The sequence below is a fragment of the Callorhinus ursinus genome, unplaced genomic scaffold, assembly GCF_003265705.2.
Source record: "Callorhinus ursinus isolate GAN/ISIS: 27379988/994484 unplaced genomic scaffold, GSC_fseal_2.0 scaffold4, whole genome shotgun sequence".
Taxonomy (NCBI): Eukaryota; Metazoa; Chordata; class Mammalia; order Carnivora; family Otariidae; genus Callorhinus; species Callorhinus ursinus.
Window position 1 is genome coordinate 56,313,740 of NW_027397066.1, and position 25,552 is coordinate 56,339,291.

The 25,552-nt window shown below is 38.6% G+C and overlaps 1 protein-coding gene across 14 annotated transcripts in view; it reads left to right on the forward strand.

The window, feature by feature from the left end:
• Window positions 1-25,552, forward strand: part of RUFY3 (RUN and FYVE domain containing 3) — a 77,447-nt gene that overhangs the window by 46,862 nt on the left and 5,033 nt on the right. For 9 of the 14 annotated variants that reach the window (XM_025887801.2, XM_025887800.2, XM_025887802.2 and 6 more), the window contains 14 exons: window positions 835-1,008; window positions 1,761-1,878; window positions 2,732-2,833; window positions 4,302-4,425; window positions 6,045-6,106; window positions 7,325-7,390; window positions 8,898-8,967; window positions 11,610-11,702; window positions 13,012-13,095; window positions 15,099-15,266; window positions 16,163-16,260; window positions 20,581-20,700; window positions 21,983-22,082; window positions 23,789-23,853. In XM_025887801.2, coding sequence (XP_025743586.1) covers window positions 835-1,008; window positions 1,761-1,878; window positions 2,732-2,833; window positions 4,302-4,425; window positions 6,045-6,106; window positions 7,325-7,390; window positions 8,898-8,967; window positions 11,610-11,702; window positions 13,012-13,095; window positions 15,099-15,266; window positions 16,163-16,260; window positions 20,581-20,700; window positions 21,983-22,082; window positions 23,789-23,853 — 1,444 coding nt within the window. Of the gene's footprint in view, window positions 1-834; window positions 1,009-1,760; window positions 1,879-2,731; window positions 2,834-4,301; window positions 4,426-6,044; window positions 6,107-7,324; window positions 7,391-8,897; window positions 8,968-11,609; window positions 11,703-13,011; window positions 13,096-15,098; window positions 15,267-16,162; window positions 16,261-18,061; window positions 20,335-20,580; window positions 20,712-21,982; window positions 22,083-23,788; window positions 23,868-25,552 lie in introns of those variants that run through there. The other 5 variants (XM_025887809.2, XM_025887810.2, XM_025887811.2 and 2 more) reach the window with 3 other exon arrangements.

The window sequence follows — 25,552 nt, forward strand, 5'->3', positions numbered from 1 at the left end:
TGGTAAAGAGCATAGGTTTTGGAGTCAGTGAACCAGGGTTTAGACTTTGCCTTTGTTGTCTCTTCCTGCCAATAAGGAGGGATTGAAATCATAACTGCCAGAAGCAGCCTACACAGTACCTGGCACAGGGTAGGCACCAGCAAGTGAAAGTCGTGAGTGCCTGGAATGTTCTGAGTTCTGTCAGATAAAATGTGGTACTTAGTCCCTTAAGAAGTTTATCACACGGCATGCTGAGTCTTAAAAATTGGGGAGCTAATACTGTTAATTATTTTTAGTTTACTTAATAATGCTTAGTTTAAATAATGCTAATTAGCATAAGTAGTAATACTAATAATGTGAATAGTATATTTGGAACAAAGTTTAAGTACTTTTTTTTTTCCTACCTTGGCTGTAATTTTCAGAGCGCTTCACCAACTGTGGAGAATGAGGGGGCAGTGCCAGAGAGGAATCACGGAGACCAGTGCGAACGCTGTGCAGGAGTGGGCTATGAGGAGCCCCAAGTTAGGGTGGCGGCAGGGGTGGTGGTGAGAACATTAAGACTGTACTCAAGGCTTGAAATTGTATAAAATAAGCAGCTTCACTGTTGCACCAAGAATATTCCTAAGGGAAATTGGCTTTCTTCTTCTTTTCTTTTTAACAGCGAGTAGTTGGCAGAGAATATAAAACCTAACGGTATAGTTTGGTGCCACTGTCTTCATTCTTAGCAACATACTGCCAGCCCTACCAAGCATTGCTTGTGCACCTTCAATGCTAATGTCAACACAGTGACATGCTGCATTTTTAAATGTGCTGTTTCTGGTAACCATGGTCCGTCCTCTCCCTCTTTGGCTGTAGATCCTAATTATCTCATGGCTAACGAACGCATGAACCTGATGAACATGGCCAAGCTGAGTATCAAGGGCTTGATTGAATCTGCTCTGAACCTGGGGAGAACTCTGGACTCCGACTACGCACCCCTCCAGCAGTTCTTCGTGGTGATGGAGCACTGCCTGAAACACGGCTTGAAGGGTAGGCCATGGCCCCAGGATGCAGATGTGCATGCAGCTATATTCTCTCAATACATGCTCAAGAAGAAAAGCAGTCTTTATGGAGCCAAAGAATAAGAGGCTTGAATTAGTAATACTAACCTATTGGAATGCCCCCTGTATGGACACGGGGATGTGGTTGAATTAAAGGGCATACAGGACTTACAAAACACTGATTACTAAATGCTAGCGCTGGAACGGACATTACTGTCTAATACGGCCCTTCTGTTTGACAGGTGGAAACAGGCCTAGAATGGGAGGTAGCTTGCCCAAGGTCACACAGTGGACTCTTGCTTTTGTGCTCTTCCACTTAACCATAAGCTTTTGAGGGCAGGACCTGGTCTTGTTCTCCTTGCTTCCTCTCCTCCCTCCCCAGTATCTAAAAGCCTGTTTCTGGATTACGTATTCTTTTCCTTTGGACTGTTTTCCTCACTAATACCATGCAGCTTTAAGTACTGTATTCTTAAAGTGTTTTATTATATCATAGAGCTAGTTATAAGTTCTTCCTGAAAGAGGAAGGACTGAATCTTGGGAAGTGGGAGATTTTTGGTTGTCACAAAATGTTACCTGTTCTGAAAGCGTGAATAGTTTTAGAACTGTCTGATAATTTAGGTCTAGTTCCCTGAGAAAAAGGATTGAACAGATGAGAGAGAAGTGTGTGTATGTGTTTATGTTTTGAGGTCATCTTTATGTTGTAAAGAATATTGAAATACTGCTTTGTTTTTATCACCTTAGCTAAGAAAACTTTTCTTGGACAAAATAAATCCTTCTGGGGACCTCTAGAATTGGTAGAAAAGCTTGTTCCAGAAGCTGCAGAGATAACAGCAAGTGTTAAAGATCTTCCAGGACTTAAGTAAGTTTAAGGTTGAATTCTGTTAGGAAAACATTCTTATTAATTATCTCCTTGAAGACTAAAGATAACGATGACCACAATAATTTATTTCATAACAATCCAAAAAGAATACTATATTTATGAATTGGCACTATTGTGAGAGAACTGCTAATATAGAATATTAAGAGAAGCGTGCCTATGAGGGATAATTGTTACTAATTTTAAAGAGGTTGTATTCATATTAAAAAACCAAACATTTTCTTATTTTTTAAAGCACTTGTGGGAATCAGTTCAAGTCTCAAGAAATTAGATCTAAGGAGGGACCGTGCTAGACATGACTAAGAAAAAGAATGTGTTCAATGCAGTTTGAGAGCCAAGATTAAAACAGTTGTCAAGTGAACCTCAGCAACAGACACCAGGACCCTGCCTCAGAACTGGAAAAAGAGTAGTAACCATCTTCCCAAATTAGACTTGTTTAACTTTAATCAGATATAGACCTAAATGGACTGTGTCCACATTACTAGTATTTGGGTACGTACATGATCCACACTAAGTCTGAGGATTTACCAATGCTAATGTGATGGAACATTTTCAGTTGGGCCTCCCAGAGGTTTTGTCTTCAAATCGTAGTCTCATTCAGTAATTAATTCTTCGCAAGAGCACTTGTTCCAAACCCACCCCTCCCAGACCCACGAGCCCCTTCATCCCAACAGCCCACACAAAATTCCTCACAGAGGAATGAGGTGAAGGAGGTTGTAAGGAGCACCTCAGTGTGCATGTTATACTGGGGACTATTAGCAAGAGTAAGTGAATCTGTCCCACAGTGGCCCCCAGCTCTGCTACTTTGAGTTATTTGGTTCCTGTGTTTCTGTAGGACACCAGTAGGCAGAGGAAGAGCCTGGCTTCGTTTGGCATTAATGCAAAAGAAACTCTCAGAATATATGAAAGCTTTGATCAATAAGAAGGAACTTCTCAGGTATGAACATCTTGTTAAACTTTTTTCTTTTCTTGCTATGTTCTACATTGTATGAGGTTGAATCAGAAATTTGCCATTTTCGCAGATCAAAAGCGGTTGATTCATGGCAGTTTCATGTAGTTCAACTTAATACCTTCTCCCACACCTCACACAACACCTACTCAAGAATAGATGTTTATTTGTTACATATGTTTAGTCTGTCACTGTGGCATATATACAGGGCAGGCCAAAACGTAATACCCCCCAAAAAACAGGAAAGGCTTTTGACACCTTAGCATGTACCCAAACCCAGTAAGACAGGAAGTTGATGTGTAATGTGAAATTTAAAAACAGCATACACAAAAAACTTTCCAGGTGGATTATAGATACAAACGGGAAAGACAAAACAGTAAAACTTTTAGAAAAAAATATAAGGTAGACAAAAATTTCTTAAACAAGACATAAAAAACTCTACCCCTAAAGGGAAAAAATGGATACATTGGTCTACATTAAAATGAAGAACTTCATTCATCAAGACACAACATTAAAAGGCAACATGAAGAGTGAAAGGAGATATTTGTAATATATATATTCAACAAATGATGCATATTCAGGGTATGTGAAGAACTCCTTCAATCCAGTAAGAAAAAGACAAGTAAATGTAAAAATGAGTAAAGGATTTGAACAGGCATTTCATAAGAGAAAATCAAAATGGTTAGTAAACATAAAAAAGAGGGGCTCCTGGCTGGCTCAGTCAGTAGAGCATGCGACTCTTGATCTCCCAGTCCTGAATTCAGTCCCACATTGGATGTAGAGCTTCCTTTATAAATATATATAGGGGTGCCTGGGTGCCTCAGTTGGTTAAGTTGTCTGACTGTTGGTTTCAGCCCAGGGCATGATCTCAGGGCTGTGGGCTGGAGTCCCACCTCAGGCTCCGTGCTCAGCTGGGAGTCTGCTTGAGGATTTCCTCCCTCTGCCCCTCTCCTCACTCATAAGCACACATTTTCTCTCTCTCTCAAATAAATAAATACATCTTTTATATATATGTACATATATATATGTAAATATGTAAGTAAATTCACTAGCTGTCATGTAAATACAAATTAGAATAAGTATGGTACTACTACACACCCACCCAGAAATAAAGCAGATCTGAGGCAAATTTTGAAAAACAAACCAATTTTTTAAAGAAGCTTTAAGATTGAAAAATTATCCCTTGCATCTCAGATACAAATATGTGGGAAAAGCATAAGTAATCACTTCAGTGAAAAACCATTCTGGTCACTTTTCTTTCAGCTGGACTATTATCTAGAGTCTATTCATGTACTTATTATCTAAAATAAACTATCCAAGCCATCTTTTTTTAACTTTTTTGCTATTATCATAGTACCCATATTCAACTATGAGGCCAGCATTTTCTGTTTGTCTCAAGATTACATCATTGGATTCTTGAGGTTTTATTATTGGTATTCCGTGAATTCTCTTACAGCGAATTCTATGAACCCAATGCCCTCATGATGGAAGAAGAAGGAGCCATAATCGCTGGTCTCTTGGTGGGTCTGAATGTCATTGATGCCAATTTCTGTATGAAAGGAGAAGACTTGGACTCTCAGGTATGCAAAAGATGCTCAGTTACCAAGTGGGTCACTCTGAGTTCTGTTATCTCAGAATTTGGATGGATCAGATTATACCAACCAAATTAAGGGAAATTCTGTGAGTCATAAATGGGATTTTTACATTTTTGATGTGAATATAAACAATTACTTTGTTTTTCCTTCTAACTTGACTCATTTATGTATTATGAATGTTTTTCAAATTCTTACCTTGACTGTAATCCCTGTTTAAAATATTTTGTACAGACTGGGGTGCCTGGGTGGCTCAGTCGGTTAAGCATCTACCTTCGGCTCAGGTCATGATCCCAGGGTCCTGGTCGAGCCCCACATCGGGCTCCCTGCTCAACAGGAAGCCTGCTTCTCCCTCTCCCACTCCCCCTGCTTGTGTTCCCTCTCTCGCCATCTCTCTCTCTCTGTCAAATAATAAAATCTTTAAAAAATAATAAAATAAAAATAAAATATTTAGTACAGACTAAAATACACACACACACAAGCTAAAATATATACACGGGCATGGTAGTTATGAATACAGAAGCCAAACTGTTTAGGTTCAAATTCTGCTTCTTTATTTTTTAGCTGAATAAATTTTGTAGTTAGTTTCTTAATGCTTCACATTTCTTAGCTGTAATACAGGGACAAAAAAAGGGTATATCTATTTAATAGATTTATAGTGTGGAATAAAAGAGTTAGTACATGTGATGTACCTTGTGCAGAGCCTGGAACATAATTGATTGCTCAATAAATAAAGCTTTCACTTTCACACTGATTCTTTCTCACCCGTGCTCTATGAAATTCTACAGCAAATTTCTGTTACTTTTTACTCTGAGAAAATGGAAAGGGAAGTAGGATATTTTGACCTGGATTTTAAAAAAGAAATAAGCTGAATAATAAAAGCAGTCCTAAAAAATTTAGACATAGTGCATCAATTAGAGTTTGGAAGAATAAATACCAAAATGTTACAGTGGTGGTTGGGACTATGGGTATTTTGTATTACTTCCTTTTACTTATCTGTATTTTCTGAAACTTTTTTAAGGAAATGTGCATTCTTTTTGTAATTAGAATTTTTAAAACATTATTCCTAAAAGTGAATAGGGTTCTGGGCGCCTGGGTGGCTCAGTTGGTTAAGCGACTGCCTTCAGCTCAGGTCATGATCCTGGAGTCCCGGGATCAAGTCCCACATCGGGCTCCCTGCTCGGCAGGGAGTCTGCTTCTCCCTCTGACCCTCTTCCCTCTCGTGCTCTCTATCTATCATTCTCTCTCTCTCTCAAATAAATAAATAAAATCTTTAAAAAAAGGTGAATAGGGTTCAGTAGCAGAATACTTGAGAGAAACAAAAGAGAAAGAAACTTTAAGCCTTAAATTTATAGTAAGCATTCTATTGACTTTCTTAGAGTCTTGTGTTGACTTGCATGACCTGGTCTTCTGGTCCTTCTTGCCTTAATGTCGATTCTTTACTTACTTTCACCCCTTTCAAGTTCATGATTACATTACATTTTCATCAAAAATTTCAAATAAGGCTATGACTTTATTACTGTTTAGAATGCCCAGAAAGAGACATTATATTATGCCTTAGAAAAAGTATCTAATTTTATATTAAATTCTGAAAATTCTCTCTGTAGGTTGGAGTTATAGATTTTTCAATGTATCTCAAGGATGGGAACAGCAGTAAAGGTAGTGAAGGGTATGTACAGAGAAAATCAAATTTCTTTTTTCCTTAATGTTCTTTGATAGCATTTAAAGTTTACAACAGTAGTGCTTTAACAGACTTGCTGAAAGAATTTCTGATGATATAGTTTTAATAGAGTTTTGTCAAAAAGAGCTGACTCTTGTGCCTCCTAAACCCGAAAAGAGGTTGTAGTTAAGTGATTTTCCTACTGTGTGGTTCAGTGGCTAACAAAGTAAAGGGGTTTATAAAAGAATTCAGTGCTCCATCTCTTGAAGTAGTGTTTGAAAACATGGTCTTCTTGATCAGGAAGATTGCCCTCTCGGTTTTGTTAGAATGTGAAATATGAAACATGCCTTATGGACTTATGTGAAATGTTGACATTAGGAGTAACAGAGTGAGGAGTATATGGGAACTCTGCACTACTGTTTCAAGTCTTGTAAATCTAAAATCATTTCAAAAAAGTTTTTAAAATATCCATATGGTCCTTAGAAATTAAACACCAGAAGAGTACTACCTAATACCCTTTATAAATTTAGCAGTTGAAAGCACAATTAATCTGAAGTTCTTAACGTTGGACATTGAGCCAAGACTATGTCGTTTGTTCTTTAAGTGTAGTGCTAGAGGTATGTGGCCTTGATTTGACTTTAATTGAAAAGTCTGGCTTTTTAACTTGGCTGTTACAAATTAGTCGGTTCCAGAAGTGAACCTCCTGTTTCCACTCTTTATTTTCTCACGTAACAATAAACACTTGATCTTTATGAAAGCTTTTTATACCAATCACTTTGAAATAAAATTAACATTGAAAGGCAAAATTATGGCCTTTGGGAAAAACTATTATTATACCAAAATCAGTTTAATTCAATTCCTATGACAAATGGAAAATTGTTGTTATAAGTAGTACCGGCAAAGCTAAAAAGGCTATCAATTGTGAGAAGAAAATTTTTATTTTTTAAATGCCTTTGATAGAATGTAATGTTGTACCTATAACCTAAGTTATGAAGGCATGTAAGCTATAATAAAGGCTTTTTAATGTGGGGAATTTTTTGTTTCATTTTTAAGCATCTGAGTCTTTCTTCTTGGAGGCATTATACATCAGGTCTGTCTTTTGACTCAGTGTATCTGTGCTACGGTTTTCCTTTCTATGTTATATGAAAAGATTGGGGAAGGGAGGATCTTGGTAATTCTAATGTTACTTATTTTATTTCTATCCCCCTCCCCCCCCCACCGCCCCAGAGATGGCCAGATTACTGCAATTCTGGATCAGAAGAACTATGTAGAAGAACTCAACAGACATCTAAAGTAAAGAATGAATAAATATTTTTACTTTCCTGGGGATTTTGTTGTGAAGGAAAGGAAGAATAAACTGATGAGCCATGAGGATAAATTCAGGCAATGCTCAACAAAAATACATGGAATTCCTGCTTGCGAGGCACTGAGCTAGGCACTAAATTAAATGTCATTTAACTATTAAAAAATAAATAAATAAATAAATAAATAAATAAATAAATGTCATTTAACTATTTTGGTGACCTTTAGTGAAAGGCAGTATAAGATTAGTATGTAATTATAACTGTAGTGATTAAGTATATTCAGTTAAGAATTCTTAAACATGTGACATATGCAGTTGACAGTGGCAGCCCTCTTGGATCAGCAGACCCAACCACATATTTCAAGACCAGTTGTGGACAAACCACTCATTGCCTTAGTACCTTTAGATTCGTTGTATCATGTTGGTCCCTTGCATTTTTCATTTATACATTGAATTGATAGTATTAACTTACCCTCTCTTCACCATCACTATCATTAATTTACCAAATACTCACTATTTTTCAGAACTGTCCAGAACATGAAACAGTCTATTGGTATTCTCAAGTACATTGATGTTCTTGTTATGCTAAAGACTGTCAAATAATTCTGAAAAATTAATATATCGATTAACTATTATTTTTTATAATTCTCTTATAAAGATAATTTAAGTAAGACTTATAATATGATTATACGAGTATCAGTATAAATTTTGAATAGTCTTGGGGCACCTGGGTGGCTCAGTCGTTAAGCCTTCGGCTCAGGTTGTGACCCCAGGGTCCTGGGATCGAGCCCTGCATTGGGCTCCCTGCTCAGCAGGAAACCTGCTTCTCCCTCTCCCACTCCCCCTGCTTGTGTTCCCTCTCTCGCTGTCTCTCTCTCTGTCAAATAAATAAATAAAATCTTTAAATAAATAAATAAATAAATAAATTTTGAATAGTCTTGTTTTCAGCTAGAAAATTCAAGAACAATTGAAGTATATTTTCTCTGGGGACCAAGAACTAATAATGACTACAGTGAATTATGGAGATGTTAGTCAAGCAGAAGTACACTTACATTTGATAGTGAAATAGAAACATGACTGTTACTGACTCTTTTCATGCCTCAGATTCTTTATATTTAGGGATACCTACTGCAGAGGGTTGTTGAAAGGAGTAAATGAAATAATGCAAATAAAATAATTTAGAAAAGTGCTTGGTGTATGGCAAGCACTTAATTCAGGTAGCTGATTATTACATATAAGTAAACTTTAAAGTTGACAGTGCAGTGGATCAGTTCTTTTATTTCATCCAACAAGTGCTTATTAAGTACAGAGTTCAGTGCCAAGGGTACAACAGGGAAGATCCACAGCCGCTTGTGAACTGTCTTAGAGGCTGCAAGTCCACCATGAATTGTGGACATTAGACGATGGGTGATACCTGTGATGGATGTTTACGTGGGTAGTACAGGATGTTGTTCTGTTTTTCAAGAGAAACCATTATCTTTTTTCTTCTCTTTATAGTGCTACAGTAAACAATCTTCAGGCAAAAGTGGATGCATTAGAAAAATCCAACACTAAACTGACAGAGGAGGTATGTGTTTTGGATATTCTTTGATTGACATACAGTTTAATGTGCACTAGTGGAAGCAAATAGCTTGGTACTCATCACTTGTTCATTCAACAGACATTTATTTGGGTACTGCTTATGTGCTAGAGCTAGACAAAGATTTCTGTGTGCATTGACTTACGTGTGCTGGATTAGCAAGCTCCCACCCTCATGGGCCTTATTTTCTCCTTGGGGGTATAGGGTAGATAATTTAAAGAGCATTGTCAGAAGACCAGCAATCCCTGATTGCATGTCATGCTGCTTACAAGTCATGTGCTTCTGAGCAAGTAAGTCACTTGACCTCCAAGAGGCCCAGTTCCCTGCCTGGCAGTTGAGGGTGTTTATACTTCTCCTTTCAGCCTTATAGTTACTCTGAAGATCACAGAATATATACGTGAAAACCCTTAGGAAAGTCCCCAAAATAAGAATAAAAATTGACCTCATGTTTTGCTTCCGTTTAGTAAAGAAATTTTTTAATTTGTCAGTGGCTAAGCTACATATTTTTTTCTTTAATAGCATTAGATGTTTCTATGAAAAATCTTAAGTAAAATTTTCCAGGTGGCAAAGACTTTGTTTATCTTATCTATATCTTAACCTATTTCTTATTATAACTATCCTCTTCTATACCATGGCATACATTTGGTTTAAATAAAACCAAGTTCAAGCACTAGTCAGGAAAATGCCTTTAAACAGTTTTCTTCAGAACATTTTCATTGTTATAACTTTAAAACACCTTCCTTACTACTAGCTCTGTGGGCTTCACTTTTGGATGTAGATTCTTAAAACTTAATAGAAGGGCCCCTGGGTGGCTCAGTTGGTAAAGCGTCTGCCTTCGGCTCAGGTCATGACCCCAGGGTCCTGGGATCGAGTCCCACATCAGGCTCCCTGCTCAGCGGGAAGCCTGCTTCTACCTCTGCCTCTGCAGCTCCCCCTGCTTGTGCGCTCTCTCTCTCTCTCTGTCAAATAAATAAATAAAATCTTTAAAAAAAAAAAAAGCTTAATGGAAATGATCCTTAGAATTTTACTCTACAAAGCTTTTGAAATACACTGATTAGAAGTGTTGTAGTGTGAGTCGGCTGCTACCCTGTTGAGGCAATATGGCACCACAGTGAAGCATGGGCTCTAGAGCTCGGCTCTCTGCGTTCATGTCCCAGCTCTGGCACTTGCTAACTTTCTAATCCTGGCCAATAACTTAAGCCTCTATTTCTTGGTTGTCTCCTCTCTAAAATGGGAATGATAATAGTAACTTTTTGCGGGAATTGAATGATAATACGTAAGGACCTCAGCCAGTGCCTTGACACACCATAAGCAGCCAGTAAATATGGTCATTAATTTTATTCCCTCAGTCACAAGACTTGTCCTCCTGATCCAGATATATTTTATTACCAATATTAATTTATTCATTCATGTATTTATTTTGCCAGTAACCTTTATTTTCTTGAAACTTTAAATTTTTAGAGACAGTTAAGCCCTGTGTGTAGGCTTTATAAAGAACAGATAAGACAAATCAGATCTGTCTTTTCCCATTTCTATATATTTTGGATTTAAGAGGACCAATAAAAAACAAAAACCAAAGCCCCTCTTTTCCTCTCCTGAATTCTGAACCAGTATGATAAAATGAGAAGAATTAAACAGATGAAGACACATAAATGTCCACTTTATTATTGTAAAGCTGAATTAGAAGGCCCACGGGGCTGTACAACCATAGTTTCCTGATACTTTCTCTGATGTTAAGGTCTTGGGAGAACCTGTTTGAGGATGTCTCTGGATCTAGAGGCCCACTTGGCCAAAGTTAACTTTTTTATGCATTGTTAGGCCCATGGAGCAGAGAGGGATATATGGACTTCCAGACCTGCCTCTAGAAAGCATGCCTGAGCCCTGGCTCCTCTGTACTTAGGCACTAGAACAGGAACCAAGCAGAACCTGTGCCCACTGCTCGGGAGGAGATCGTGTAAAGGGAGACTAGCCTGGCCGAGAGGAGCCTGCTGAGGGCCTTTCCTACGCTTACTCAGGCTGTTCCATGTTCTCTGTGGGAAATCAAGGTTAGCAGGTGCGGAAGAGGAAAAAGTGTTTCCACTTTACTTTTCCCTCCTGTGGAATGCGGATATAAACGTCTCCCCTGAGCAATATATTGCTAATAACATTACCTTACCTTTTCAGGCGCTGAAATGACAAATTTCTTCAATACTTAATGGCATCTTTTAGAGTGAGAACTTTGAAGTTTCATTTCTTTACTCTTAAAAATCATCTATCAAAGGTCTTATGTAGGGTTTATGAGTCCCAAGGCATGACATGACCTCTTCATTAAACATTTTAGAAATAGATATTATAACTAAATATAAGTTACTCATGAGAACACCCTTGAGGTAAACAATCTTAAGTTAACATTTTGGAACTGAAAAAGAGTTTACACAAAAAGCAACAATAGGAGATATTTTTTATTTTTATCTAATCTAGTTCAAAAATACTTTTCCTAATTTCTCATACAATAAGAACATTTTTATGTGGTTATAGATAACCTTCTTTCCTTCTAAGAATATTCAAGCCTGAAAATTATATCCTAGCAGATCATGAATTATCCTGTGCTAAAAAAAAGACTAAAAAAATTTAAAAATTTTTTTCAACAGCTTGCAGTTGCAAACAATAGGATTATTACCCTACAAGAAGAAATGGAACGAGTTAAAGAGGAAAGCTCCTACATATTGGAATCCAATCGGAAGGTTAACCTTACTGGATTTATAAAGTATTCCTAGAGAGTGTGTTAACATGTGAGCAGTGGGAGGGGGACCTCTACTCTAGAGGACTCTTTGGAAGCAGCAAGCACTTGCACATATCAAGCACACTCTTTTTACTGAGACTCCATGCAGAATCGGGTAATGATGGAGATTCTGTGGGTGTGGTTCCTCCCACAGATGCTCCTTGGCTTCACCGCCACCTCTGTCTGTTGAGAAACTTCAAGAACCAGTCTAATTTAATGTCTTGTTATGTACTCATGATTTGTACAATATTTAAGTGTTATATTTATTATATTAAATATACCATTGTTTTCAGATCGTGTTACTGCTTTGTAAGGAGTGTTTATTTGGTACCACTGGGAGTTACCATGTAAATGAGTTTTCTAAATAACTTAATCCCTTAAGTATCAAACTTCTGATATATGTCTACACGGATTTTTTGCAAACTTTTTATGTACTGCACAATCCTAAGCAGTCTTACGTAAAGGACATAAATTAACACATTTAGCCATTTATGATGATGAAAGATCCTAATTATTAACATCGGCAATTCCATGCTAACTTAAAATGACGCTACTTTGGGGGGCTGTTGGAATTGATAGAGCTTCTAGCACCTATACTTAAATGTTTCCAGATTGCTCTGGGTGCTTTTTCTCTGCTTTCTTGATCTCACTGGCATCTCTTGCTTCTCACTGCTGTTGGTATTAGTGTCTCCCCACTCCCTTTTATCTGCATGCTTCTCTTCTTCTGTGACCTAGGAATCCAAATATCCATGGTTATTAAAATTGTTCTGAAAGAGTAAGCAGCTAGGCTCTGAGTGGGGACTAGAGTAGTTCTCTCCGAGTAATGGGTTTGACTTTAATGTGTGGACGTTGTGAAAACACTGTGACTGCTCAGAAGAATTTTCTGATGACCTACTTATTTTGAGCTATGATCTCTCTGGATGGTTGGAGACTCCAAATGTGAGATCTCTGGAGAAGGAATATATTACCATTTGAACCTTTGGCCCAATTCACATTTTACAGTAAATGTCACTTTGTTTTTAGAGGCTGACTTTTAAGACTTCTTGCACTTGATTTGGTAACCTATCTTAGGACTTTAAATGGCAAGAAAACCCAGTTCTGAGAATTTTTTATTTTCTAAGCTGCTTCCATTTCTTTGTTGTCTTTATTCATTGTTATACCTGTTTAATTAAATATGAAATATAATCATTTTCCCTAGTGTCAGCTAACTCTATATAGATTTTTCTAAATCCTTATATATATATATATACTATTTTATTTATCTTTTCAAGGGTCCTAAGCAGGAGAGAACTGCAGAAGGGCAAGCACTGAGTGAAGCCAGAAAGCATTTAAAGGAGGAGACACAATTACGACTGGTAAACTTAACTTATGTTCTAGTAGTTCAGGAACCCATTAAACATAAAAGCCCACTTAGATGTTTGATCTTACAGACCAGGCTCAGGAACATTAGTACTGGGACAAAAAAATTTTTGTAGATCCTAAAAAACTGTTTCTCACTCTCTTTTTTTTTTTTTAATTTTGAGTACATTATGAATATAATTAGACATAAAGGCAAATTTTCATATGGTTGATTTTTACCTTCACTGGACATTACTTGCATAAAACACTTTTTTCTTCTTTTTTTTTTCTTTTAATTCAATTAGCCAACATAGAGTACGTCATTAGTTTCAGATGTAGTGCTCAACACTCTTTATCAAGGATATTACCTTCTTCCGTAGGAAAGGCTAGTTGCTTATTGATGAATACAGTAGATTTTGCATATTGGAAAACTGTAGAAAATTTTTAATTATCGGATTCAACTAAAATGACATTGAGGAAGCCCTCTTAGCTAAGTCTTAGGGTGGATTTTTCCATATCACACTATTTGCTGAAGAGAATGTTGTTCGTACAGAGGTCTTTTGTAACTCTTGCAATACTTCAGTTGCTTCTGTGACTTGTTTTTTAATTAATTTATTTTTAGTGTAGTTCACACAGTATTACATTAGTTTCAGGTGTATGTTTCTCACTCTTTTTAACCCATATTCCCTATAATGCTTTCCCAGTCCATTTTCTGAGTATTCTCAACAGCCAACAGGATTTTGCCAGTCTTTTTTTTTTTTTTTTTTTGCTTTTATAGTTTGTGTTATAAGAACAATAGGTATATGGGGAACCTACTCTTCTAAACTTTGTGATTCCCCACTCCTACTTGAGTCCTCACTCCTGCAAAGATTCTGATATGTCTCCTTGGAGGATGTATGTGTGTGTGTATAAATGTATAATAATGAATAATACTCCTGTAATAGATTTTATCCAAGTGTTAGTATATTGATACATCCCTGGTATTGGTAAATTAACTCCTCCTGCAATTTTGATGATATGACAAACAAAAGGATCTCCCCTCACCAATAGTGTCTCTGAAAATAGGAAGGAGCCTGAAAATAAAGGTGATCTGGTTTGTACTAAAAATTATCACCACCTAACAGTGTATAGAATTTCAGATGTTCTGAGAAGACAGCAATATAATTTTAACATCCTTGAAATAATTATCATTTTCCTACTACGTGTTTATGGATTAGATCTCAAAATACTTTCTATATGAAAGATCCTAAAATAATGTATGTCAGCATTTTCAGAAGCAATCTGATTTAATCAAGCTAACCGTGCACAGAGGAGCACCTCAATTATGTGACTTTAAAATCTGACACGAAATTTTCCACATCCTTTTGTCACAAGAAGATACATGTTTGTTCAAAAAGGAAAGAAACCAAGCAAATAGGTCCTAGATATGCCCCAGGGAACAGCATGGATGCAGAAGAACCGCAGGTCATTGTATCTTTGATCCTCCAAATCATGTTGCAGTAATAATGATTGAACCAAAAAGGGGTTTCATGCTAAGTGAATATAAAAATTCAGTTAGTCATATCGATCATTCCCACTTATGAGATGTTTACCCTGGGGACCCAAAGTATCTTTTGGGTTCCTTGGGCTCTTGACTATGATGTCAACATCCAAAATGAAGAGAATTGCAAGTGCTTCATTTTATGCTGGCTACAGTAGCACTTTATATACATTTCTGTAATAGGACATGACACCAGTTGTCTCACTGTAATGAAGTGCCACAAGTATGTGTCTATTTTAGACATATTAAATAGCATTATCTCTGGCCCACCAAGTTTTTTGGATTTGTAAATTTTTGAGTAAATGTTTTTATAATTATCCTAATTATTAATATCTCTGCATTGAATGGTAGCTTGTAGCTATTTTGCCCAAATATTCAGACCTGAGAGTGTTGGAATTTACACCTTTTCCTGTGGAATTTCATAGTTTTTACTTTGTTGAGGAAAGAGAGAGTAAGCAATCTATTTACCTTTGGGGGCAGGATGTTGAAAAAGAACTGGAGATCCAGATCAGCATGAGACAGGAGATGGAATTAGCTATGAAGATGCTGGAGAAGGATGTCTGCGAGAAGCAGGACGCCCTGGTGTCGCTGCGACAGCAGCTGGATGACCTCAGGGCTCTCAAGCACGAACTTGCCTTTAAGCTGCAGGTAGGGCGAATAAGAGGGTACGCTCACGGGCTCTCTCAACTCCCAGGGTTCCCCCCGCCCCTCTTGTTCTCTAGAATCACACTTGACATACAGGAGGGAAGAGTCACATCTCATTTTGAGGCTGGTTGCCAATAAACCACTTTAGGAATCAGCCCGTCATAGGATCCTGTGTTGCTGTTCTGGAAAGCCATGGCTACTTTTCAAATTGTAGTGGGAAAACAGGTCTTTTTTATCCTATAAGATAATTTCTACACTCCAGCCTAACCTGTCAACTGACTTATATATTCCATTAGCTCTTTTTTTTTTTGTCATTCTTTATTTAAATTCAATTTTTAACATATGGTGTATTATTAGTTTCAGGGGTAGACTTTAGTGATTCATCAGTTGCATAGAACACGCAGTGCTCATTCCATCACATGCCCTCCTTAATGCCCATCACCCAGTTACCCCCACCCCCAGCAACCCTCAGTTTGTTTCCTAGAGTTAAGAGTCTCTTATGGTTTGTCTCCCTTTCTGATTTTGTCTTGTTTTATTTTTCCTTCCCTTCCCCTATGTTCATCTGTTTTGTTTCTTAAATTACACATGAGTGAAATCATGTGGTGTTTGCCCTTCTCTGACTGACTGATTTTGCTGAGCAATATGCCATTAGTTCTTATACTGAAATATGATTACTGATGAACCTTCTGATGTTCATTTCTGTGACAAAACTGCATATAGCAGTACTAATTTTAAACGTTGCTTTTTGTTTTTCTCCATTTGGGAGTTAACTGATAAACAAATATATGAGCATTTCTGTTTCTCTGTTTCATACTTACCATTAGATTCAAAAAGCATGTGTGATTTATTTCAGGATTTTATATTCTGTGTCCATCACTCATACTTCTTTTCCATAACAGAGTTCAGACTTAGGAGTAAAACAGAAAAGTGAACTAAACAGTCGTTTGGAAGAGAAGACTAATCAGATGGCTGCTACCATCAAACAACTCGAACAAAGGTAAAAGTGCTATTTCTTGAGTGAAACATCTTGGGCTTTCAGTGCTGGAAGGGAAGAGAATGTGCTATGCATTTGGCAAACAAAGTGTATGAAATTCTCCCAACTTAACACCAGACATACTGGTAGAAAGCCAGTTAAATTTTGTGTTTCTCTAAGATGTCACTGAAAACATTTTTAAGAAACCTCAGCCTCTCCTGACTGTTTTGAACAGCAGAATGGTAACCCTCTTACATAATCCCATTTCAGTGTCATGTTGGAGGAGGGAGACCTACAAGGATGAAAGCACTTTTTTTTAATTTTTAAAGATTTTATTTATTTTTGCAAGAGAGAGAAAGTTCGAGCATGCACGCACAAGGGGGGAGGGGCAGAGGGAGAAGCAGGCTCCCCGCTGAGCAGAGAGTCCCATGTGGGACTCGATCCCAGGACCCTGAGATCATGACCTGAGCCGAAGGCAGCCGCTTAACTGATTGAGCCACCCAGGCGCCCTGAAAGCACTTTTACATATGTTTGCAGTTGTTGTTTTACTCTTCATTACCAAATTCTTGGAATGCACTGGTGCTAGTGATACCAGGATGCTGAAGGCCCTTCTAACACTGGAACTCATTTCTCTCCTCCCTCCTATCTCCCTTTTCTCTCTTCTTTCTCTGTAGTGTCCACTGTCACCCCTGCCCACAATCTTAGGTCTGTCTCCAGCTCTGTCCCCCTCTAAAAACCCAGTCTTGGGTTTTCATCCTCCCACCAGCTGTTTCTGTCTGGTCCCTACATCGCAGTCTGCCCAAAACACATCCTCTCCCTGTGCTACTTTTGTTTCTGTTTGGCTGAAACCGCCATTTTCTTTGTGGTGACTTAGCTGCCAAGAGAAATGGCCAAGATTTCAAGATTGAAGGAACATTCCGTGGCCAGTCGTTCTGCGCTTCCACCTGGAACACCCACTGATCACCCTTCTTTCACTTGAGCCAGACTGCACGACTGCAGGCCCCTGCGCACGCTTGCACTTTTTACATCCATCCCTTGCCTAATAGCTCCGCCAGCTAGGAAGGCCATTCCTCATCCGCTGCCTTGTTCTTCAGATCCGTTTTTTACATTCAGGCTCACATGCCCCCACCTCTCCTAAAGCTTCCGCTAATGCTGCTTCTCAGATAAAAATAATCTACCCATTGTCCTTCTTGGAATTCCCATAGCCTTACATCCATACCTGTCCATACTGCTTACTTGTCACCTTCTGTCCCACGTTATAACCCTTTATATATGTATCTTCTGATGAGAGTGTGAGTTCCTCCAGATTACTTAATGAATTTTCTAAGTTCCTTCATTGGATCTGTCTTAGTGCCATGAACATACAAGGCATTCAACTTAGCAGATGCATGAGTGAACAGATTAATGGATGACTTGTTTTATTCAGATAATTCTTGACCAGGGAGCGTCCTGAATGGCACTGCATATTAATAGTAACTCACAAGTTAATTGCAAATTAGTAAATACGTTTGAAACTTCTGATTTGGCTGATTTTAAATAAAAAGGTATCAGTCCATCTGGAAAGTTCCTTAAGTGCTTGCTCATAAGCAATTATATGTTTATGATTTAACAAATTAATTGTGGTGTTCCTAAGTTGGGTTTTTGAAATGTTGCATAGAATTATTTTTCAATAGTGTTTTGACTTGGCATTTGAAGTAGATAGAACTAAAATAATGACTTCTTCAAGTATTAAGCTGACTTATTCTCTTGCTATTTTTGTCTTTCCCATTTATTCATTTTCTCATTCCCCTTTCACTCCATTTTTATTTTTATTTTACTAATTTAGTGAAAAGGATTTGGTGAAACAGGCAAAGACCTTAAATAGTGCAGCAAATAAACTGATCCCAAAACATCATTAGGCATTTTGCATTTGGTCACCTCGCAAGTCTGATGTACAACTTAATTGTAAAGAAGGAAATCTGAAAGTTATTACATTTAAGCTCTGATTCTACATAAAACGTCACCAAAAATTGACTCTGAATTTGTTGGACTTTAAAAAAGAAAAACAATTTCATATCTAGGCCGTGGGTTTTTTCTTCCTTACTTTCTCCCCAGAGTTAGAGCATTTAGTATAAGTTCTTAAATAATTGCCAAATAAACTTTGAGAAATTACTTTGTTGACCAATAAATAAACACACCATTAAAAAAAAAAAAAACAGCCTAGGGAATGGACACTCTGTGCATATATTATTGATGCCTTTACAGCCCAGTCCCAGACAGTATCAGATTCTCGGTGCGCTGTCCGTACCAGCGAGCCTGTCTGCCATTGCAGTGTAATGAACCAGAGGTGATAGCCGTATGGACTTGGACTCTTCTACAGTCGCTTTGTCTCCTAGGCCATGGTCCCTTTCCACTTTCCTTGTGTAGGTTTACTCCCCAAGGCACGGATAAGTACTTAGTATTTCACTACAGTTCTGTTCTCAGTAACTAAGATTGCTTGCAACTTTTTTGCCTTAGTGACTTTGGGCGGGGGAGGGAACCCACATCCTTACGTTTCTTTAAAGTACATAGAGATAAAGTTAGTGATTAGGTAACTTATGATAACATAACGTGGAAGCTTGGAAAACCCTCCTAATATTTGTCATCTTCTACCTCTGCCATTTTCCTGCAATTCCACTTCCTATTTAGGTAGCTCAGAGAGAATAATTTTAATGAAAAAACTCATCTCCCATAAAAACAAAAACAAAAAACACGACACTACACAATTTTCAGATCTATCCTGCTGTTCCTTTTGGAGTAAAGACAGCAAGGTATAGACATGAGTGATGGTTTCCCACCTGTCACTTCTTGCTAGAGACATTTACTTAAAAGTTTCTATTAATTTCTGTTCAGATGGGGATTTGCTAACGTCTCTGGGAAACTAACAATATAATTATTAGAAAACCATTTCAGCGTAGGAAATAGATATATGATAAACTCTTTATTATTTAGTCTAAAAATAAAAATTCCCAGTAGATATCCATACATAGTAATTAGCAGGGCTTCTTTTTCTAAGTGACCACAGTTCTACTCCCCTTTCTAGGCTTTACATTGTAAATAATCCTATAAATACTTGGATTTTTTTTTTTAATGACTTTTGATTTGGGGGAACAGGCTTTACATAAGCCTTCATTCCTTCAAAAAGTCTTGGCAAAAAAAAATATTTTTTCTCATTTTGTTATGATTTGCAGCATTTCAGCTGCTTAGGTGGGAACAAAGATAACCCCCCTTTGCTTCCAGCTTTTGAAACTCTTTACCTTCTTCTTGGAAAAACCAGAATTAAGAGAGTAAGAGATTTCACGCGTGCTTCTATAGGTCCTTACAGACTTGAACCAAAGTCAAGTCAAAGAGCATATTACCAACCTCATGGAATAACCTGTGCTCTTGAACTTATTTTAGTTCTTATAATTTTGCACCTATTCTTATCTTCATCAACCTTTTGTGGTGATGAGTTGCCTTTTCTATGAGCATTTGGAAAGAGTGCTCAACCACTAAAATAAAACGTTTTAAAGACTACAGATAGCATGCTTTCCAATTCTATTCTATAGAGCCCCAGATGTTTCACCCCTTAGAACATGGTTCTTTATAGGTGCAAAGTTATGGGATATATAGAAGAAAACATTCATTAGAATTTTTCAGAGAATATGATCAGGAATCTTACATAGGCCCAGTGCTGAGTTGTTTGTCCACTTGGTCACACACCACCTGGTAGGAATGGAAAAGGAAAGAGATGGCCAAACTCTGACAAAGTCTTTTCCTTAGAGAAGAACTCAAAGCCTAGGTAAGGGTTAATGTACAATGTCAGTGATTTAATATAAGTTGTGGTGTAGGGAAAGGACCAGGAAAATGTTCTAATTTCACATATAAGAAAGTAGTTGCCCATTTGCGAGTTCCAGTTATGTGTGTAAAGCAGAAATATAAGGTACCAAACCTACTAGGAAATAAACACAAAAAAGTGGGTTTAACTTTAATGGACTGTGTTGGCTTTGGATATGGATTTTCTAAAAAGTGATGTTTTATTGTTTATCATCTAATGGCTGTAAACTGTAGTACTAGAATAAAAAAAAAATGGAAAATCAACTTTTCCTCTGCCTGGTTCACCTCCATCTTGCTTTTCTTTAGAGTTTGTTTCTTCTCCATCTCCCCCCCACCCGCCCCAGTCTGATTTCTTCCCCTGTGTCCTGCAAAGCTTTTTTTTTTTTTTCCCCTCTCCTCTGTCTCTCCACGCCTTCTTCCTTGGGTTGCTTTATTTTGTGTTGTAAACTTGGTCTTCCTCCCCACCATGGCTTTTGTTTTTTATCACAAGTTCATATGGCTCACATCCAGATTGCGCCAGGCTGAGCGAGGCCGCCAGTCTGCCGAGTTGGACAACCGTCTCTTCAAGCAGGACTTCGGAGACAAGATCAACAGTCTGCAGCTGGAAGTAGAGGAGCTCACCAGGCAGCGGTGAAGAAAGGGTGGGGGGGGGGGGCCGGGGGGGGGGGGGGGGGGAGGGCGGGGGGGGGGGTAGTTCTAAGGCTAGCAGCAAGAGAAGGAGGACCCCCGGGCCAGCCCTCTCCGTTCTGTCCTTGCAATGTCCTTTCTCTGGAATTAGCATTCAGGAAGCTTTGCATATATCAACATTTCCAAAGCTTGTCAACATGCTTTGCCATCAAAGGAGGAAATTAGAACCCAAGGTCCCAGATAAATAGAAAGGAATGAGAGTTAATAGCCAACATCACACTGATAATAATGGTATTCCCTAAATTTTTACTGTGTGCTGCGAACTTTACAAAGTACTACATAGGCATTTGGTCCTGACATCTTCCCATCAACCCTTTTAGTAGGTAACTGTCTTACCCCCATTGTCAGGTGAAATTAATTAAAGCTTAGATGGGTTCAGTTTGTCCAAGATTGACACAGTTCAGCTAGTAAGCGGCAGCACTCTAAAAGTCTGTCTCTCTCTGACTCCGAGTCCTTAACCACTCTTCCATATTGTCTGTCAAATGAGACTCAGTTCTTTGCTGGAGCCACTGACTTCAAACAAAGAGAACTTTGTTGTTGGATATAAAAGCACATGGCTACTAAGCATACTAGTGGCTGGCAGTGGAACTGGGCATTGAACATTAAAGAGAGACCAGCTAATTAAGATGAAATGGGACGACAGTGTTGGTGATTTCTTACTGTTTCTTGCTGAAATTTTGTAAATACTGTCTTTTAATTATAGTAAATCCTACTAAATGTCATTCAGTTGACTACAACTCTTTAAGAGTTAATATTAAATACTGATATTCAGAGTGGTGACCCTTAGGCACTGGGAGATCTTAAAGCACATCCTTTTTTTAAAGATTTTATTTATGTATTTATTAGAGAGCATGAGCAGGGGGAGGAGCAGAGGGAGAAGCAGACTCCCTGCTGAGCTGGGAGCCCCATGTGGGGCTGGATCCCAGGACCCTGAGATCATGACCTGAGCCGAAGGCAGACACTTAAAACCGACTGAGCCACCCCTTAAAGTACATTCTGAATTATCCAAGAAAGATTAAACATTGTCTGTATTTTAGTGTTACTGGTTTTACTGTATTGTGTTCTAACACCTTAAAACCTGATTGTCCGTATGTATCTGGTAACTTTTTATTCATCAAGTATTAAAATTTAATTGCTGAGCTTTAAGAGAAGGGTTTGACCTTCCTTAGAGAATATGAGTGCAGAAATCCAAATTCTGACCCTCTTCCTCTCCCGCCCGTCCCAGGCACCAGCTTGAATTAGAACTACAACTGGAAAGAGAAAGAAGGTTACAAAACAACAGGAGCATCCCAGGAAAGGTTTCTCAGAAGCCAGAACCCAAAACGGTAATATTGGATTACTCCCTTGGTCATTCACTTAATTTTTAGAGGCTACCTTGATGGGCCAGACAGTTTTCTCTCTGGGAACACAAGCTTGTTGCTGTGGCCTTGAGTGTGCAGACTGCAGACAAGACCCAGAGTGAACACAAGGCCTTGATTCTCAGTCTGCCTCTAGATACTCTAACTTGATTTCACATGGAAAAGAGGCCTCATTAACCATGATTTCCAGGGACCCTCTTACCCCTTTCACTTTAAGTAAGATTATTTGGGTGTCTTAACAAACACTTGTGTTCCTTGGACTTCTGCTGGCTAGTATCTTTAATAATATGTTATAGTAATCCTTCCCAACTCTGAATTTCCCTTTAATAGAATTGTCTTAAATGTGGATTTGCTTCTGTATGGCTTTTTCAGAATCATGAGGATTTCAGTTTTAGTATACTCAAGGTACTTCTCTTGGGAAAATTAGAACAAGAGGGAACTCGAGTTGCTTGGGGGAAAGAAAGTGATACAGAATGTTTAAAGAACAGCAGTAGAAGTTTCTACAGAACAGTCTTAGGAGAGAGACCCCCAGCTCCTATAATGGTGAGGAAGCTAGAGTTGAGTAAGACCATCTCTGGGACCCAGGAAACAGGAGCCAATCTCTTCAGACAATAAAATCAGAAAAGTACAGAATACTTACTCAAAGACAAACACAGGAAAAAAGTAGCTTCTTTGTTTATATTATATATAACAAAGCAGGACAAATGTATAAGCTTCTTATTTAACATTTCTAGAGAGATGCCAATTTGCTGGAGAGTAGCAAATAACGGTAAATAGAAATTTATTATATAGTACTCATTACCACCCATTTAAAGTGTGCAAAATACCACAGTTTTTGTAGCATGCCATCTTTATTAGTTTAATTTAACAAACGTGAAATCTACTTAGCAGGGCTTACAGAGATTTACTTATATTCTTGTCCGATCTTATCCTGCTTTTCCAGTGAGGCCTTACGTTCCTCAGTCTTAAACTGCCCTGCAGTAGAGACTCCAGGAGTGTAACTACTGCGTTAACCTCCTTTCCTTGACACGAGTGGTGTAAGCACGTGCATTTTATTTTTGGAGGCTGATGGACAGCAGTGTGTGTGTGCCACAGAAAGAATTTGTCACTAAAAACTGCCCAGGCAGGGCTTACAAGCTTTGGTAGAAATGCAGTTTGGAACTTGACATTGGTCCTTCAGAGTAGAACAGCACGCCTCAGGTTGTATAGGCTGCGTAAGTTGTCGTGACGTCGTGGCAGCTGCTCGGCTGAGTGCCAGAGGATTACGGTCTGCTCCATATGGTGGTGCCTGGTTTTCCCAGTTTTCCAGAGCTCAGCTGGGAGTGGGAGGTGGAGACGGGGGTAGATACACGGAAGTAACTAAGATACCCTAAGAAGTAAGCTCACTCTGTAAATAAATAGGATATATTCTGAATTTTATTTGAATTGAAAGAGTTAAGAAGGAAAATATCTACTCTGAAAATCATTTGTTGCAAACTCTATCAGAATAATTTGTTAAGAAACTACTTAGAGCCAAGAATGAGGGAAAATATCTTGAAAGTTAAATTCCTTCCCTAACAAAAAAGCTGCTTAGTTTTATACCTAAGCTAAGACAGTACCGAAGAAATGTCTGCAGCATCGTCACTGTGGAGCCTTCTGAATAACTAAGAAATTGGGCTGTTTTCTCTTGGCAGGATGGGAAGCACAAAATTCAAGAGGAAAACGTTAAACCAAAAAAGCCCCTGGACGGAAGCCACAGGTGTTTGTAATAAAGTACTAACGAAGACATTAAAGCTGTTTTGGGGGATGGTGGGAAAGAGGGAGCTTTTGATATAACTGGCAATGGCACAGACCAGACACTGACTTATAACATTAATACTCCAGAAAAGCACTTTGAAGGGGGAGTGACTAAATCAACCAGGGAACACATATTAAACCAAACCCACTTAGTCCATTTCAGAAGAAAGAAGGGTGATCAAGCTGTCCTCTGACTTCTTCCCTGGTTAACCCCAAACTCAAATTATCACTTCAAAGATTATTTCTCATCTTTACTGGGTTGGGATCACAGAGGAACAAAGTACAAATCATAGCAATTCTTAGGTTCTTAAATGTACCTGAGCATGACTTGTTTCCACCTACATGCTACGTGAAAGGCAGCTATGTTTCAAATAAATCCTCTAATTTTCTTTGTGTCCTTTCTCTTAAGGGTCTCAAACAGCTTAATTTGATGCCTTTTTCTTAACGCTTCATCTGATCTCACTATGAAAACCTTAGGATTGTTTCAAGGAAATTGACTTTTAATAATTATTTTAGCAGGTAGAAATATAACAAAATATTACATGGTGCCACTGCATTAAAAAGTGAAGGAGGTCCAACTGTATAACATTCTGGAAGAGCCAAAATCATGGACACAGTGCTTGCCAGGGGTTTGGGGGCATTCATGGGTGAGCACAGAGCATTTTTTAGGACAGTGAAAATACTTACATGGTACTGTAATGGTAGATATATGTCCTCCATTTGTCCAAACCCCTAGAATGTATAACACCAAGAGTGAACCCTAATGCAAACTGCAGTCTTTGAGTAGTTACGATGTGTAATGTAGGTTCATCGACTGTCACATCGTTTGCCCGCCCCCCCCACCCAGTGTGGAATGTTGATACTGGGGGAAGGGGGGAGGGCAGGCAAAGTGTATGGGAAACGTCAGTACTTTCTGTTCCGTTTTGCTGTGAACCTAAAATGGCTCCCAGAGTCAGTCTGTTACAACAACAGCAGCAAAGGTTAGTAACAAGAAAGATAGCATGGAGGGGCCTGGAGAGCACTATACAGCATACATTTTTGGCAGCTGTCCCTGTCCAGGCTTTGATGCCTCAAGAATGAGGTAGAGTGTTACCTGAGCAAAGTCGCTGCTGGAAAAGAAAAATCACCCAGTCCCAACAAAAGATTCGTTATGCAGGTACTTGACCTCCAAGGCCAGAATGATTCCAAAGCCTTTAAGTTTACTCCCTAAGAGAGCTCGGCCTGATCCAGGACTAACCTTAAACTACCCTACAGATCAGCATGGGCCGCAGAAATGAATTAGAAAGGCTGTAAAATTAACGAGGGCCTAAAAGAGCCTTTCAGAATCAGCCCCATTCCAGACTAAAACCAAGCCATTTACAGACAGTCAGGAGTACCTTACATGCCAGCCTCTGATTTCGGCCATGGGAATAGAAGACAACACTACCTTATACCTGTATTGTGCTCTGCAGCTTAAATAGTGTGTTTCACATTCATTATCTCCTTAAAACTGTAATTCTCCAGGGCGCCTGGGTGGCTCAGTTGGTTGAGCGACTGCCTTCGGCTCAGGTCATGATCCTGGAGTCCCAGGATCGAGTCCCGCATCGGGCTCCCTGCTCAGCAGGGAGTCTGCTTCTCCCTCTGACCCTCCCCCCTCCTCATGCTCTCTATCTCATTCTCTC